The 18,054-nt window shown below is 52.9% G+C and overlaps 1 protein-coding gene across 2 annotated transcripts in view; it reads right to left on the bottom strand.

Annotated features, from left to right (window-relative positions):
• Positions 1 to 10,198: 10,198 nt before the first annotated feature.
• LMX1B (LIM homeobox transcription factor 1 beta) overlaps positions 10,199 to 18,054 on the bottom strand; it is an 83,960-nt gene continuing 76,104 nt past the window's right edge. Inside the window, exons 4-8 of one of the 2 annotated variants that reach the window (XM_089913756.1) lie at positions 17,453 to 17,634; positions 17,185 to 17,262; positions 16,976 to 17,042; positions 14,791 to 14,955; positions 10,199 to 14,469 (exon numbers count right to left, since the gene is read on the bottom strand). In XM_089913756.1, the coding sequence (XP_089769882.1) occupies positions 14,312 to 14,469; positions 14,791 to 14,955; positions 16,976 to 17,042; positions 17,185 to 17,262; positions 17,453 to 17,634 (650 nt within the window). In that variant the 3' untranslated portion in view covers positions 10,199 to 14,311. The remainder of the gene's footprint in view (positions 14,470 to 14,790; positions 14,956 to 16,975; positions 17,043 to 17,184; positions 17,263 to 17,452; positions 17,635 to 18,054) is intronic. The other variant, XM_089913757.1, reaches the window with a different exon arrangement.

Below are 18,054 nucleotides of genomic sequence, written 5' to 3'. Positions count from 1 at the left end.
GAAAGAATATCATAAATTCATAAAATAGAAAAATAAAGATACAGTAGAGGGAATCAACAAGGCCAAAATTAATTCTTTGAAAGACTAATAAAGTAGATAAACATCTGGCAAAGTTTAAAAAGAATTTTTTAAAGGCATAAATCAATAATATTAAGGATGAGAAAGGAAATATTGCTACAGCTAGAGCAGAGATTAAAAAGATAAAAAGAATATTTTATATAACTTTGAATTAAATAAATTTTAAAACAGGCAAAATGCACAGATTCTTTGGAACACATGACTTATCAAAACTGGCTTAAGAAAAAAAAAATCCTGAATAGTCCCATAACCACTAAACATAATTAAAAAGGTTGTTAATCCCACATAGAAAACATCAAGCCCAGATGATTTCAAACATTCAAAGAACAGATATTACAATTTTATACAAACTCTTCCAGAGAATAGAAAAAAGGGAACACTTACAGCTCACTTTGAGAAATCAGCATAACTATTATTCAAATCAGGACAACCTCATTCATGTGCCTAAATGCAAAAATCAAGGAAGAGTAGAAGACTGAATCCAACAAGATATTTAAAAATCATGACCAAACCAGGTTTATACCATGGACCTAATGAGGTTTAACATTAATATATATTATATGTTAATATAATATTATTACTATATTATATATTATTATATTGTGTATAGTAGATATTATGTTACATATTAGCATGTATTACATGTTCTATAAAATTATTAATATATATTAAATTGTAAATATGTGCAGTGACATTAACAGGTTAAAGGAGAAGATCTATGTAGAAGAAGCATTTAATCAAAATCAACATTCTTTCATGATTAAAATTCTTACCTTCCTAGGAAAATAAGGGAATTTTCTTAACTTACAAAATTTAGCAAAATCGTACTTATTAATAAAAAGTAAAAAGGATTATCCTTAACAAAACACGATAAGGATCTTAATATCCTCATAATCAACATTTTATTGGAAGTCCTAGCCAATGTGTTTAATATTTTTAAAAGAACAAGAAGGAGAAGAAAAGGAAGGAAAGAAGAATAATGATTAGAAAGAAACAAAACTATCATTTCCAGGTGAGATGAGTATCTACATTAAAAAATCCAAAATAATATACCAAGATATTATTAGGATTAATGAGTTTATGAAGGTGGCAGGATATAAGATAATATTCAAAACTAAATTGCTCGTCTCTATACTTATAAAACAATTCAGAAAAAGACAACATTTAGAATAGCAACAGAAAGTAAGGAATCTAAAAATAAATCTAATAAAAGATGTGCAAGACCTGTTGCAGAAAATGTTACAACCTTATTGAAAGACGTCAGAGAAGACCTAATAAACAGGGAGATTTATCCTGTTCAGTTCTCCACATATTGATCTATAGAGTAATTGTCATTCCAATAAAAACCCCAATAGGATTTTTAAAAGTACTTTACAAGCTGATTCTAAGTGGAAGAACAAAAGCCCAAGACTAGCCGTACCCTCCTGAAGAAGAAATGGTGGTTAAACATGCCTAAATGCAATCAAGACTTAATATCAAGTGTTAGTAGTTAAGATCACGTGGTATTGGCATGGGATTAGACCAATAGACCAGTGCAACAGTAATAAAAGTTCACATGTGTAGAAAGCTGACATACGATAGAATTGGCTTTTCAGATGACTGGGAAAGTATTAACTATTTGATGTAAGGTGCCTGGCTACTTGATTATTCATATGGAAAAATATGAAGTTGGATCCTTACCTCACCTGTACTCCAAACTAAATTCGTTTTTTTTTTTTTTTTGCGGTACGCGGGCCTCTCACTGTTGTGGCCTCTCCCGTTGCGGAGCACGGGCTCTGGACGCACAGGCTCAGCGGCCATGGCTCACGGGCCCAGCCGCTCCACGGCATGTGGGATCTTCCCGGACCGGGGCACGAACCCGTGTCCCCTGCATTGGCAGGCGGACTCTCAACCACTGCGCCACCAGGGAAGCCCTCCAAACTAAATTCTTAATGGGTTAAAATTTTAAATGTGAAAGTCGAAACTTTAAAATTGAAGAAAAAATGTAAGAGAATATCTTTCTGATTCAGGTAGTGAAGGATTTTGTAAATAAGACACACAAAAAAAGCACAAACCATAAATGTATGATGAATCAGGCTACATTAAAATGAAGAACTTCTATTCCACAAGCTGGAAAAAATTATTTGTAGCACATAAAACTAGTGAAGGATTTGTATCTAGAATATATATATTTTTTAAAAACCCTAGAAATAAATAAGAAAAAGACAACCCAAAAGAAAATTGAGTGAAAGACGTAAATAGGCATTTCACAAAAGAGAAAACACAGATGGAGAATAAACATATGAAAAGATGCTCAACCTCACTAATCCTTTGGGGCAGATCCAAATCGATAAGTACTGTCACGGATGGGGAGCAATGGGAACTCTTCTTAATTGCTGGTGAGAGTGTAAATAGTAAAATCACCATGGAAGATACAGACTTTGTCTGACACAGCTGACCCTGTGCATATCCTGGCAACCCAGCAGCTCCCCACCAGGTTATATTCTGTAAAGACTCTGGTATGTGTGCGTTAGAAGCCATGTAGATGGACATTCATTGCAGCATTGTTTGTTTTAATGAAAAATTGGGAAAACCCAAATATCTGCAGTAGGAAAATGTAAATGGGATATTAGATGGCAACGGATAATGGTCACAAGCGAGAATGTGGATGAGTGCTGGCTGTAATACTGAGTAAGAAACGGAACTAGTAGAAGACTATGCATAGTGTATTACCAGCATAAAGTTCAAAAACATGGAAAACTGAACAGTAATCTTATGGGATCAGGAATTAGTTTTTATTTTTAAAGCAAGGCAATGATAAACACAAAATACAAGATAGTGGTTATCTTCAGGATGAGGTAGGAGAGGGAAGGGCTGGAATACTCAGAAAGACTCAGTGGTCTTGGTAGTGTCCTAGTTTCTATCTTTCGTAATGCTCTAGTTGGGTTCACAGGTGTTTATCTTATTATGCTTCACAACTTATATCAGTTATAAGTTTTGTGTATGTATCAGATATAACAAAAAGAAAAATGAGCTCCAGTTACACACTTAAAAAAAAATAAGATATAACCAAAAAAGAACAAAGAAAGATTATAAAATAAAGGGCTGGACAGAGACAAAGATAGTAGGTTAAGGCACACACACAAAAAACAATGTAGGAGTACCAACATTATTATCAAAGTAGAATTCAGTACCAAAAGCATTGAACAGGACAGAGATAGACATTAGCTAATGAAGAAAGATACATTCCCTGAGAAAGATAAAATAATCATAAACCTTGTACCAAACAACACAGCAGCCAATTAATGTAAAGTAAAAACTCCAGGGAAAAAAAATCTCAGTAGTTGTCTCAATATTCTTCCTCTTTGGTGTTAGTAGAGTCCTCCATGCAATGGTGCTGCTAGCCAGGCCCCCTCTTGATCAGTGCCGTGGCTTTAGGAGTCACCTCTGAGACAGGTGCCCACCTTTCCCAGTGATTTGGAAAGGCCTCAGGGAGTGTGGCCAGGCTCCCAGGGGTCCCAGTCCAGACTTCCAGCCCAGTTCCTGCACCTGCTTCTATATCTGCCCTGCCCATGGATGATGGCCTACTTCTTCCTGCTTCTTCTCCTGACCTGCCTGATGTTCATCAACTTTCTAGGCTCCTAATCTACAAAATTTCTTCACTGGACTCTCCTGGTGTGGGGGGCTTTTAATCTGTGAAAATGGACCCACCCTTCTCTCTTCCCTTCCCCATCTTCCCGTCTGTGCCAAATGGCTGTGTGAACTTAGCAAGTGGCTGACCACCCTGAGTTCCGCCATTCCCTTTGCACAAGGCAATGATGGAAGAGGCACAGACCATGCCTGTGATAGATGGGGCTAGCCATGACAGGGAGGGTGGCTTTCTGGCTGTCAGTCTTCCTTCCTCCCTGCTTCTCTTGTCCTGGCCTGTATGAGCCAACCTGCTGGCCAGCACCTGGGAGGCAGCTTAAGACAGGCCACACCTCTCGGCCTTGCTGTTGAATCCTCACTCCTGTTGCCCTGGGATGCGGCCTCCTTCTCTGTCTCTCAGGCCATTCCAAGGCACTCCTTGGCTTGGAGCCTGGTCCGGTGAAGCCTGCTCCACCCCTCAGAAAGGTAGAGTTGCAAAATATTTGGGACTTTTCCTGTCTGTCCTGGCCTTCCTTCTAGGCAGTTGCTTGTTTACAGTGGTAAGTTGCTCTCAGGATCTACCACTCACTAGCTCTGTGACCTGGAACAAGCTCCTTCACCTCTCAGAGCCTCAGCGTCTTCATCTGTAGAATGGGGGTGACAATACTTTGAGTGAAAATGAAATGAGATCATATCTGAAGGCACTAGCCTATGATAAGTACCCAGTACTCAGTAGCTATCGTTATTGTCCTGGTTATCATCACTATTATCATTATTGTTCATTGTTGGCAGAGTATTTTATAAGCAACAAGACACCTTGTAGTAAGCTGCTTTCTTCCAGAGTTGCAGCTTCACTTTGCTTTGCGGAGCATGACTCCAGGTTTCTGCTCTTGTCACAGTCGCTCTGTTTGTGGTCATTTTTGTGGTGGGTATAACTTGATTGTTTGCTTATTAGTAACTCAGCACCAGTAATTCACTTTTTCAATTGACCTCTGTTGCTTATGAAGTACCCCACTGCCTGGCCCTGCGGCACAGCTTCCCAGTTCCAGCTGTGGGTGAACTGGAGGGGGTTCCCCTCTGTGTGTGTGGCACCAGAGGGGGCCAGGCATGTGCTCATGGCCAAGAGCTCAGATAGCATAACTACCAGCATCCCTGTAACTTGTGCCATGAGACTCAGGCCTGGCTGACTGTCTGTGCCTCGATGCCTCCTCCGGTGTGGCCCCTGAGGTCATGGGAGGCCCAGGTGTCTGTCAGCCTCCGAGCATGGGGAAAGGTAGCCTGGTGTCACAGGAAACCCAGCTCCTGGAAGCTTCCCTGGCCTAAAGGGGTAGGGGGAGCCTTGCCATTGTCAGTGCTAAGGGCCACCCCCCATCCACCGCCTTCAAGGCCCTTGGGCTCCTCTTGGTTCAGTGTTCTGGGCTGAGTTAGCTTCCTGGGTAGGCAGAGTGAGGAGCGCCCATGAATAATCTTAGCCTCACTGTTTGAGCACCTGAGGTTGGCTGAACCCTGTGCCTGGTTCACTTGCTTACGTGACCCTCATGATGGCTCTATGCTTGTCCCTCTGTTTACAAAGAAACCAAGGCTTGGAGTGGTTAAGTGACTTGCCCAAGGTCACATGGCCGGCAGTTGGCAGAGCTGGGACTGGAACTTGACATCATTGCACTTACCCCATTCTCTGAAGCTTGATGGGATGAGATACCCTCAGAGCCCCAGGCCCCCACCAGATCAGTTGCCCCCCATTGGTAGGCCCCAGGGATTGAAATGATCAGAATGAAATACTGACCCTTGAATCTGGGGCTCCCAACTGTGACCTGCATCCCCTGTTCTGGAAGCATCCACAAGGACCAGCACACACTGAGGGTGGAGCTGGATCTTGCACTGGTGAGGGAGCCCCCCTTTATGTGCCTGGGGAACGAGGCTTCTCTGGGTACTGAAGGAGAGGTGGAGGAGAAGGGGCCAGGCGGGACTGTGGGGGGTGCCTTGCAGTCCTCTATTCACCCCTGCGCTCCTCCCTCTGGGCTCAGGGAGGGTTGATTCCCCAGGAGCTAGGGCACTGAGGATACGAAGACTCCCTGAGCCTCAGTTTCCTTATCAGTAAAATGGAGGTAGTGCCAGTAACTGCCTCATAGGTGAGTGTGAGGAATCAGTGAGACGGACAGACAAGGCTGGAAGTCGCTGAAGCAAGGGCTCAAGAAAAGGCTGCTATTTCCCCCCTCCCACCTCCCCTTGTTTTCCTCCCGCTTTGTCTCTGTCACTGCCCCAGCTCTGGTTCAAATCGCAACTTTGCCATTTCCTAGCTGTGTGGCCTCGGGAAGGCTCCTTAACATCTCTGAGCCTACTTTTCTGTTCTGTAAGATGGGAATGCCGAGGAATGCATGGTATCATCCTTGTAAAGCGCTCACACAGGGCCTGGTACACAGAAGCCTCCCAGAAGGAGAGTTTCTTCCCTCCTTCCTTCTCTGGCCATGATCTGAAGCCTGCCCCATCTCTGCATTGTTTCTTGAGCCTAACTGATGCTTCAGCTGTCACCTGCCTGACTCCCGGTGGCCACCTCGTGGCCTGATGGGTGACTGCAGGTTCAGAAGCAAAATTCAAACTAGCTTCTGGTCTGTGTTGGGGATTTAATAGCAAAGCGCCCCAAGGGAGGTAAGGAGTGAAAGTGGGGTGCTGCACACAGAAAGGCGCCTGGATGTTCCGTGCAGACAGGAGATGCACGAGGGGCCAGCCCCCTGCCACTGGGCCCGTTCTTGCTTGATTCTGTGCTGAGAACTTCCTGCACTTCACTTCGTTGCAGATTTGGCTCCGATTTGAATCAGAGTTTTTCAAATGAAGAAACGGGCTTCTGGGACCATGGTGGGGCACATCAAGGGCTCCAAGGAATTGAAAATGTACGTTTTTGGTACATTTTTGTAACCTAGGGAGCGGATACAGAGGTTTTTGGTTTTTACTATTCCTCTTTAGGCCACAAATAGGTACTTTACATATACTCCTCTCTCTTACTCAAAATCTCACAGTGTGCTCACTTTATTCTCAGCTAAATCAGAGTATGGGATGTGTCAGTTGTCCTGTCACTGCCAAGGGCCTGACTGACCCCTGGAGTGCCCAGTGTGGGCATCTCACCTCCTGCTGTCTCTGGCCTTTGGACCCTGAATTTAACCTGGGTGTGCCCCGCCTCCCTGGTCCTCTGAGGCTCCAACCTCTGAGCACTTGTTCTGGCTGTTCCCTCCTCCAGGAGGCTTCCCCTGATTTCCCAGGCACAGCTGACGAACCCCCTCCCCCAGCTTTGGGTCCTTTGTGCTTGTCTCGCAGCTCCTTCTTAGCTCTTCCCAGGCGGGCAGGGTCCTAGGAGGGTCTGTTATGCAAGGGATGAAGACCAAAAGGGATGAGCAATCCGGGGGCCGTCTCCATTCTCCAGTCAAGCCCCAGGGGTTGCCCTGCAGTCAAAGCCATAATAGAGCCCCCTGTCCATGCGTCAGTGCCCAGGGTCAAGGTCTGCCTGGCGTGGGGCCTGGGACACTCAGAGGCCAACAGGGGGCATCTGAGGCAGAGCAGCGCTGGCCAGCAGGACAGGAGGAACAACAGAGAGCAGAGTCTTCACTGTCAAGTGGACATCACAATTGTTTTCGCCCCATGGGGCTTCGAGGAGAAAGTGGAATGAGATATGCAAGGCTTAGCACAGCGTAGGGTGCACGGTGAGCATCCCTGAAGGCTGCTCCCAGAGGCAATGGGTGGAACCCCTCAGCTACCTAATTCTCTGCCTCAGTGCCCGTCGAACCTTCCAGCAGGTCAGCCATGGGCGAGCAGGCCAACTGCATTGCCTGAGCCCAGGGGGTGCCCCTCTCACCACGGTGGGGGACTGCAGGGCTGTATGCAGCCACCCTCCTTCAGACCATCCTCCTAATGCCTGTTGGACTGCCCATCCAACCGCACATCTGTCAGGTGGATTGGCATTCCACGTAGCTGCTGCAGAGACCTCACCTTCTCCAATCCAGCCTCACAGCCCGCAGTTTTCTCAGGGAAGCCAGCAGTGGTGAACTCCAGAGGCAGGACCGGGCCGGGCCTCAGACCCTCGAAGACAAGTTTCGTAGGGCGGGCTCAGAGTCGTGTTCCTCTCCTGGGACCAGCCCTCTTCTCAACTCCCACAGAACCGTGGTCTAGACCCTCTCCAACCCCAGGTTCCTGGGAGGAATCACCCTGGAGCAAGATACTTCTCTCCAAGCCTCAGTTTTCTCATCTTTGCAATGGGATAATAGCTGTTCTTAGTTGTTGTGAGGGTCAGTGAGCTAAAGTCTGTGACTGGCAGTGGCAGGGACTTGGCTACTATTGGTCCTCTGGAAAGAGGGGCCTGGAAGGAGACCTTCTCCCACACCCTCTCTTGTCTCCATACTCGGCCTACATTTCCTCCCCCTCCCCTGACTTCACTTTCTGGGCTGTGGGGAGAAGACAGACAGGAGAGAGGGGAGCAATGGATTAGCACAGCCCCTCCCCTCCACCCCCCCAAACATTTTTTAGTGACAGAATTTTGTCGGCAAGACAGCTGGCAGCCCACTGCTGGGAGTGGGGTGGGGGGTTTGAGCTGGGAGTCTCCTCTCTCAGAAGCCTAGGCCTGGGGCTTGGTTGGAGGACCCAGCTTAGTCCTGCCTCTGTGCTGTGCAGTCTAGGCCAAGTGACTTAATTTCTCTGAGCCTCAGTGAGGCCACTCTGAAGGTAGGAGAGAGTTTCCTTGCTCCCTAGGTCCCTGGGTCTGACCTTGAAGGACCAGGTTGCAGGGCCAGAGAGTGTGGGCTTAGGGAGGCATCCGAGGTGGTGTTGAGGCCATGGGTTTACAGCTAAACCTGGTTTTGAGCCCTGGTTCTTCTGCCTCTTGTTGGCTTTGTCATATTGAACTGGTCATTTCCTCCTTCTGAGCCTTGGGTTTCGCTTCTGAAGCATGGGACCTTGACATCTGCCTCTCGGGGGTGTGTGGGGTGCAAAGAAAGCGATGAATGGAAGGGCCTCACCCAGAAGCCCCTGGGGCTGGGAGTCACCCGAGGCTGCAGGAGAGAGTGGGGCGGAGCTGCCCCCAGGGGCGCTGGTGCCCCTGATGCACAACCAGGCAGTTATGTGCAATGATACACCCAGGTATGGTTGTGCAAACGTCTTCACTGACACATGGACACAAGTCTGAGACACCCAACTCCATACATAGATCTAGACAGCCAGCTGCACACCATAAACCAATACGTGCAGACTCCCAGCTTCCTACACAATCTACCCAGGCAGACTGACCCACAGAGCTATTTCCATAGACACATGGGCACGCACGCACACACACTGATACTCCCCAAGGTACTCTGAGGAAACTTGAGACCTCAAGGAACATACTTTGAGAACCACATTCCTTGAGTCTCTGCCATCTCCACCCCCCCGCCCCACCCCCACCCCCATCTCCCCTGGATCCCAGGGCCATGTCCAGCCCCGAGTCCTCAGGATTCCTCAGGATTTGACCTCAGCTTCATTCTCCCTGTCACATTCCCCTGGGTGAGCTCGCCCACCATGTGCCTCAGTGACCATCCACCTGGTTGTTGAACACCTGGATACTCAGATCTGGTCCTTCTGAGGCTCAGCCCTGTCCAGGACACCTCTTGGGTGCCCCAGAGACCCTCAGCTCCACGTGCCCCAGATCAGAGTGCTCCAGCGACCCCATCACAGTGATCCAGGTGCCCTGACTCACCTCTCGCCAGTATCTCCGGGATCTGCCCCCTTCTTTCTCCCCAATTTTACCACCCTAGTCAAAGCCATAGTCATCTGTCACCTAGGTGACCGAGTTGACCCCAGTCTCCAGTCCATCTGACCTAATTGGATCTATTCTCCACTCAGCATCAGGACCCTGGATGGTCTGGTCTTGCCTCCAGCCTCACTGCTTCTCCCCCAGCCCCAAACTTAGCTATTCTTGCAGTTCAAGAGACTCACAAGATTTTGCCAGCCCCTGAGTTTTTGCACAAGCCTGGAGCGCTCGCAGACACTCCTCCCCATTCAGTGCCCCCATGCGGGCTAACTTCCCATCTCAGCTTAATATGTAGCTGCTTCCAGGAAGCCTTCCATGATGCTCCGCCCCTCCAGATGAGGTTGGGTACTCCTATAACAAGGCTGCACTGTACCTCAACTGAGTTCACATCACACTGTCTACCTCCCTGAGGCAGGGACCAAGCCCCAGTTCTAAGCCTAGTGGCTGGCACTTAAGGGGCCCTTCATATTGGTTGGGTGAATGAATGATTGTGTTGGGGAAAGGGATGGAATGGGATGGGAGGGATGCATTTGTTTCAAGGATGGAGATGGGTCGGGGTTGGGATAGGACAAGGTTGGGGAGATGACAGTTATGGGATGGGACAAGGGAATGTGTTCGGCTAGACCAGGGACCCCAGGCTCTCCCTTCCTGACCTGCTGTCCCTGGTGCCCATTGAGAAATCTGCTGACATCTCATGCAGGACTGGCTCAGGCCCCGCACAGCCTCCCCCCAAGGAGAGGCACCACAGGCGTGTACAGTTTGGTTTATTTACAAATATACTGATGTCTCATCTTTTTTTTGTTTCCATTTTCTGCTTTTGTGGGAAGAGGCAGAAGGTGAGAGTGGAGGGCAGGGTGGGGTGGTGATGTAAACGCTAATAAATAATTTAACAATGACAAGTTATTAAATAAAATGTGTCTGGGGATGGCGGGTGGACAGTGAGAGTCTGTACAAGGAGAACAGCAGTGGCTGGTGGCCCGGTCCCCACACCTGGCTGGGCTGAGCTCCCCCGGGACCCTGGAGGGGGCGGGGGCACAGCAGAGACGCCCATTGGAAATGGCACCGTCCAAGGGCCAAACGTTGGAGGGTCCCTCCTGCTCCCCTGGCCCCCAGGCGGCATGTCTTCAAGTGTGGGTCCGTGAGCCTTCACGTGTGTCTGGGTGTGAGTGTGTCTGTGTGCGTGCCTGTGAGCGTGGACCCCCTTCCCCGTGGGGCAGAGTGAGCCCAGAGCTGCAGGTTCTCCCACATGGGAGATGAGATTCTCACCCCAGGTGGTGCCCAGAGCTCAGGCTGGGCCCAGGCAGGGGTCAGCCACTTCTCCTTCCCCCAAGCCTCACTGCTACGGCCCTACCTCATCCTCTCCAGGAAGCCTCCCAAGATGCCCAGCCCACTGGCACTGGCCCCTTCTCTATGGGCTCTGCTGAGCCCGCGGTCTGACTCTTAGAACCACAGCGTCCCTCTGTGTGGCCTCCCTGGAAGGCTCCACGGGGTAGGTGGTAACACTCGCTGTGTTACCTGGGGCATATTCCTTCCTCTCTCTGAGCCTCAACTTCCCCAAAAGGAAACAGGACTCGCCTTTTCTCCAGCACTCCCCCTCCCCACCTCTTACTTTCTCCCTCTTCCTCCAGAGACCAGACTGCTACCTCCCCCTTCCCTTGGGCTTCCCACCCAGGCACCATGTGATGGTGATCCCATATCACTGCAGGGGCGGGAGTGGTCCTGGCTACGCACGCCCTCCACCTGAGGTCAAGGCTGCACTTCCTATGCGAAGTGGGAAGAGCCTGGCCATCTCAGCTAGCCCCAGACCCCAGCAAGCCTGCTTGGTTCTGTGTGCTTCTGCTGGGTGACCTTCTCTGAGCCTCAGGTTCCTCATCTGAGAAATGGGTCCCCAACAATGTCCAGACAGGCTTGGGGTGGAATGTGTATGCCTCTCCTCCTAGGAGAGAGCCCCTCAAGGCGGGGGGGCCTACATCTTGTGCATCTGTATCCCCACATCTAGTCCAGGGCTGGGCAGATTGGGCGTCAGGGCCCGGGGGCAGCGAGCTGCAGTACAGCGAAGGTGCTACCTAAACTAGCTGATGGGGCATCTTTGGCACGAGGGGCTGAGGTCCCTCTTGCTTTGACAATCTGTGGGTCATTAGCATGGGTGTCCTATACCAGCTCCTGGCAGGGAGCAGTGTAATGGTAGAGGCAGAGCCCAGGCTGGAGTTGGGGTTTATGAGGTCCCAGGATGGCAATTTTACCAAGACAAGTCATGCTCCGACCTGGAGGTCGTTCACTAGACACAGAGGATGAGAAGCTGGCATGGTGTCCCTATTCTCTGCTCCAGCTCTGTCCCTGACTAGTTGATAGAGGCCTTGTCCCTGCCCCTCTCCTGGCCCACATTTTCCAGCTGCAGAATAAGGGGTGGACTAGTTGACCCATTCCTGAGGTTCCTTCCAACTTAAAGAGTCTGGGAGAGAAGGGCCAGGCCTACTGGTGGGGGAGAACATCTACCCCTGGACCTGCCCCAGTGCCCCTGGCATGATTTGACTGTGTGGGCATAAGAGGAGAAAGGGGACCATCTCTCAAGAAACCAGAGTGGCTGCCTAAGGGACAAGTGGTGACCCAGGACCAAGAGATGGCACAGAACCTAGGTGGGCTGAGACTGCAGAAGGACTCAGGACATCAACTAAGACCGTGTGCAAGTTCTGTGTAGAACAAGAAGAGCCCAGAAGGGCCAGGCTGGCTGCTGGGGCCTGAGGGCTGACTCTGAGCTGCATTTCAGCTCTGCCAACTCTGCCATGGTGAAGAGTGTGGCAAGACGTGTGTACAGAAGCCCAGGAGGGGCGGGGAGGTTGGCCTAGGATGCTCTGGAGGGACTGAGGTCTCCCCAGAGGACAGAGAAGCAAAACCACAGAGGATGTTGGTGAACTTTGAGGATCCCAGGAAGGGCCAGACAGAGGGGCCCTTCTCCAGATGGGTGGAGAGACACCTGTCATCCCATCAGCTCAAAGGCTGGACCAGGCAAACTTCTGCAGCCTAGGGCTCAGTGTTAGAATGGAAAGCAGAGCCATGAGCACTGGCTGAGGACACAGTGGCCTCCAGGGGCCAGCAAGGGGTCACTGAGAACAGGGCCCATCAGCCTGGCCTCACTTCCTCTCTTGACAGGGTTAGTAGTTGGGTAGATTGGGGGCAGAGGTTGATACAGTATATCTGGCTCCTAGCAGGGCGTTTGACAAAATGGTCCACATGCCTTAGGTGAGACACACAGGGCCGACTCCTTATATCGGCAGATGTGCTGAGGAGGGAGAACAAACCAGTGGTCACAGAGTTGGGGTGCAGAAAAACTCCACAGGCTGGAATGAATCAAATAAGAGGAAACGTACAAGAGAAAAGTCAAGGTCCTTCACTGGCTCTCCAGGGACTGATAAGTGCCCCCTCCACACACACAGAGAAGAGGGTTGTGGCTTAGCTGTCACACATGTGTCAGGGTCAGGGGCTCTGGTTACATACAAAAGGGCAGGGTGAGTTTCCAAGGTTATGTGCCCTAAACCATTCACTGGGTCTCAGGCCACATTAACAGAGGCAGGGTGCCTAAAGTGGGGGAGGTGATTGACCTGCTCACTTTGGCTGGCTGATGACAGTGGGAAGACTGGGTTATATCTGTTCCATACCTTCAGAGGGAAAGCTGGAGCCAGGCTGGGCAGTACAGTTTAAAAGGAAGAGCTGGAGAAGCTGGAAAAGCCTGGCTTTGAGAAGCGAGGACTCAGGGCTGAATAGAGCAGAGGTGAAATCAGCAGAAAAGGCAGCTGACTTGGGGCCCGATGAAGTCACTGGAGGTTGCGAGGAGAGGCAGAAGTGGCTTGGGCAGGAACCAAACATCCTATGGAGTGCCAAGTGGGTGACTTTTGAGATGCTTTTCCGCCTGGAGGTTCTGCCATTTGGTCTGATTCTACCTGGTTCTGCGGCCTCTGTCTCTGCCCAGGCAGCCCCCGTCTGGACAGAAGCTAAGACACATCTGTGTCCACGTGCTTCAAGCTCACCTTATCCTCCTCACTTCCTCCCTCCCCTCCTATTGCTATCAGAGGGGCTCCCTGCCCCTGTCTGGCCGCTTCCCGCTTCCTGACGGGGCAGGGCAGGGCTGACCCGCAGAGGCCTGTCTCTTTCAGCACGTCTATGTATCTGTGTGCATTTCCGCATGGGTGTGCCTTTAAGTGTGTGCGTTTGCATGTATGTCTCCATCCCTTTGAGTCAGCCTGGGCTCAACCTACCCGTCCCTGGTCCCGCCAGGATTGCCCCTCAGGGCAGAGCTGTGGTGGGCTTGGCCCACCTGCCAGGCTCTTCCCTACTCCTGCTCCAGGCTCCAGCTGGAAGGGGTGATCCTAGGTTGGCGGGCCTGCCCTCAGAGGCGGGGGAGGTGGGCACAGTGCAGGGCACAGGTACACACGCGTCTCACACCCACCATCGTCTGGGGGCATGCATGGGGGCCCTGCCTCGATCTAGGCCCATGCCATGGAGGTGGCCTGGACAGAGAGAGGACATTTAAAAAAATAGAGAGAATTTAAGCTTCCCATAAAAGAGATGGGGAGGGGGAAGGAGGCGATGGAGGCCGAGGTGGGGCTGGGAGATGAGTGGCTGTCCGAGAGCTCTGGGTCCCTGGGGGTGACAGTTTCTGTGGGCAGGACACAGCCCCTGCCCAGGCTGTGCCCGTCTGCCTGTCTGGCTGTGCCCAGTGGGCACTTTAGCCAGGCCCAGTTGGCCGAGGGGAGGGCACCGTATGGCTGTCTGTAGAGTCTCTGCGGGTGGCGGGGCAGCCTCTGCGGCCTGCAGTCCCACCCCAGGGCCCTTGCCCAAGCGTCCGTGTGGCCCGGCTGGCTCTCAGGAGGCGAAGTAGGAACTCTGCATGGAGTAGAGCCTGTCGATGGGATTCCCCACGCGGGCCTGCAGGGAGCCCACATCCGAGGAGCCGAGGAAGCAGTCGCTGAGGCTGGTTAAGGAGGTATCACTGTCGATGTCGTGGAAGATGGAGTCGTTCCCTGGGGGGCAGAGGCGGTGTCAGCACCGGGGTACAGGCTGGGGCTCCTGGGGGCCCTGTTGGCCCTACAGGCAGTGTGGCTGGAGGTGAGGGACGGACGGGATGACCTGCCAACGGTGCCCGACCAGAGGGGTTGGGGGCTGTGGGTGAGGTCTCCAGGGTGCCCCTTTCTGGTCAGGAGGAGGCAGGTGGGCTGTGTCGGAAGGGGCTGCCGGTGGCGGGGGGCGCCCTGGGGCGGGAGGTGGCTTTTTCGGCCCCAGGCCTGCCAGGTCAGGCAGGGGGCAGGGGCCGTGCTGGGGCAGCAGGGGGTCGGGCAGCTTACCATAGGGGTTCATGTGGTCACCTGGCATTTGGGGCGGCGTGAGGCCCTGCTGGAAGGGGTCGCTGCTGCCGTAGGGGCTCTGCTCCATGGCCACGATCTGCTGCTGCGGCGGGGCCAGCGGCGTGTAGGAGGCCATCATGCCCTCCATGCGACTCGACAGGACCTCTGGGGACAGAGCACGCCCTCACTGACTGGCCCTGCCTGCCCTGTCCTGGAGACCTCACAGATGTACCCCAGGAGTCCCATGACCTCCCTCACGACCCCCGAGTCCAGGCTGCCCACTGCGGTCTCTCTGACCTCCTCCTTCCCAGCCCTGCCCCTGCTGAGGTTGCCTGTGGCCTTCTAGGGTCACTGAGCCTACATATCTGACCCCCCAGCCCACCAACCTTCCCCAGACACACAGTCCAGCGTCTCTTCCAGAAACAGCCCTCCCTCCCCACCTCCTCCCTTCCTCCTACAGCCCTGCTCTCCAGGAGCTCCCAGCCTGGGGAAGACAGAGGCTTCCAGTGAGCAGCCAGTACTGATTCGACAACATATGGGTGCAGTGAGTGCCCTGCATCTGGGAGCATCAAGGTGGAGCCCGCACCCCGGCCAACAAGGCTCAGGGAAGGAAGGCTTCCTGGAGGAAGGGGCCCACCACCTCCATGCGACTTAAACAACCAGCAGAGGTTCAACCAGCCGAGCAGGGGGCAGGCATGCCAGGCTGAAGGGCAGCAAAGGCAGAGAAGAGAGAAACTGCCCTGTGGGAGCAAGGAGCCCAGTCCATGGGGATGGAGTGTGAGGACAAGAGAAGGTTGTGCCTGGGGAGAGAGATGGTTCCTTGGGGACCCGAGCTGAGTGGGGGCTCCCCTGAGGCTGTAGGAAGCCAGTGGAGGGTCTTAGCTGTGGAGCGACTGTGGAGAAAGGCTGGGAGGGTGGAGGCCAGAGGAGGAGACCATTGGGAGGGGTTGGGGTCTGTATTAATGCAGATGTGGGAAAGACTAAGAGGGGCATGAGGGACATGGGACAAGAAACCACTGCCTGATTTGGTGACTGAGCAGATGCAGTACGTGTAGGACAGGACGGGGGAGGTGACTCCTGGGTTCCTGGTGTGGGTACTGGGTGGGTGGTAGTGCCATTTGCTGAGACGGGGTAGGGGAGCTGTAGGGGGTGTTTTGTGCATGTGGCAGCAGGGGCAGTGGTAATGAAGTGCAGTATGGGCTGTGATGAGCTCGAGGGGACCGTGGAACATTCCTGGGGAGGCTGCATCCAGGGGGCAGCTGGGAACACCGGAGAGTGAGACACAGCTTGGGAGCAGGCTGGGAGACCTGAAGCCGTGGCTGCAGCCCCAGAAGGCTGGGCCATCTCGGGAGAGGGGGGCAGAGAGAGAAGACAGGAAGAGCTGGGCTCTGAGGCCATGGCCTTGAAGCCCAAGGTCCAGCCTGGGACACTGGTCTGGCCCCAGAGTTCTGAGTAGAGGGGCTGCCCATCAATCCCTTGGCATCTGCCTCAGAGACACCGGCTCACCTGGGAGCAGGCAGCTGAGGCCCCTTCCCCAGTTTGGCAGGCTCAGGGAGCTCCCAGTGCCCTCCCTTCAAGACCTAGAAGGCTCCATGTCCCCATGGGGCCGGGGAGGCCAGCCCCAGCCCAAGTTGTGGAAACAGCATCTGGGCAAAGCCCAGTCCACGCTGGACTCCTCAACACCTTCAGACTTTCTCTGGAGACTTTCTCTGGAGACTAATGCTGAACTCTACTGTGGGCGGTAGGGTGTGTGGTCATGTTAAGAGCACAGGCTCAGAAGCCCTACACTCCGGACTGAAGCCTGGCTGTGCCCCTTACTAGCTGAGTGATCCCGACAAGTCCCTTAGTCTCCCTGAGCCTCAGTCTCCTCATCTGTGAGATGGGATGTAACGATGCCCTTCCTCTCAGGGATCTGTGAGAATTAAGTGAGACGGAGCGTGTGGAACGGTGAGAACAGTGCCTGGCACACCGCGTCGCTGTTTTGAATATGGAAATTCTGCCACCCCTCTGGGCCGCCCACCCTGCCATCTCTCCTCCTGTGTCCCACGGCCCCCACTGTCTGTCTCCTTTACTGATCTCAGCAGGTTCCAAGGCAGCAGCTCCCTGAGCTCTGATCACCTTGGCGGGAGGTTTCTTGGGAGTCTAGTTACAGAGACTGAGCCCCACCCCGGGCCGCCCTGCTCACCTTGGCCCAGCCGCTGGGAGTTCTGCTGCTCCTGTTGCTGCTGGTGCCGCCGTGCCAGCTTCTTCATCTGCAGGAGACACAGTGTGTGCCAGTCTCCGCCTCCAGCCCCCCTTCATTCCCATGCCACCCTCATCAGGCCCCTGGTCTTCTGCCTGCACCCCCTCCCCATCCCACCCCTGTCCAGTGGGGTGGCAGGTGCCTGTACTCACCTTTGCTCTTTGGTTCTGAAACCAGACCTGGACCACACGCACACTGAGGCCCGTCTCTGCCGCCAGCGTCTCTCGGACCTGCCCATAGAGAAGGAGACGGGTCAGGCCTGGGGGGGGGGTGGGGCAGCAGCTGGGAGGCAGCAGGTTTGGGGGGATGGGCGGGGAGGGGGAGGGACGCCCAACCCCCAGCAGGAGCAGAAGGGGTGGTGTCTGGAAAGGCAGCGCATTCGGGGCTGTCAGCCTCCACCCCACCCCAGGCGCCCCTCACCTTCCGGCAGGGCTTGGAGGAGACCTCAAAGGAGGCCTTGAAGGCTCTTCGCTGCTGCGTCGTGAGGATGGTCCGGGGTCGTTTGGGCCTCCGCGGGTCCTTCCCGTCGTCCCCACTGCCCTTACTCTGGCTGCCCTGTCCCTTGGCCGGCTTCATGTCCCCATCTTCGTCCTCGCTCTTCACTGTGGGGGACACACCCCAGCCTGTCAGCCTTGTATCCTCAGGCAACTTGCTACCTGATGGGATCCCATCACCTCCTGCTAACACCTGCCACGACTCCCCAGAGCCCTCGGGGTAAAGACCACCCTCTTCCCCTGACCCATAGGCCCTGCCTATCTAGTCTCTCATCTCCCATCCAGGCCCTGTGTGTCCCCTTCCTCAGCACACACTCCTCACTTTCTTATCTTGGACCCCCAGGGAGACCTGAACCGAGGCCCCCAGACCTGCTCTGCTGACAACACACAGGCAGACACACACAGGAAGGCACCCTGGTGAGCAAGCAGAGACACACAAGCACACGTGCATTGCACACTCAGATGCGTACACGTTCAGAATGGTAGAGATACAGGCCCACGTGGGGACAGGTATGGGCACTGCAGAAG

Source organism: Delphinapterus leucas, chromosome 6, assembly GCF_059928025.1.
Source record: "Delphinapterus leucas isolate spDelLeu-1000000601 "Yukka" chromosome 6, BTC_Dleu_Yukka2, whole genome shotgun sequence".
In the NCBI taxonomy this organism is placed as follows: Eukaryota; Metazoa; Chordata; class Mammalia; order Artiodactyla; family Monodontidae; genus Delphinapterus; species Delphinapterus leucas.
Note: the sequence above shows the minus strand (reverse complement) of the source record. Positions and strands in the feature narration are given on the sequence as shown.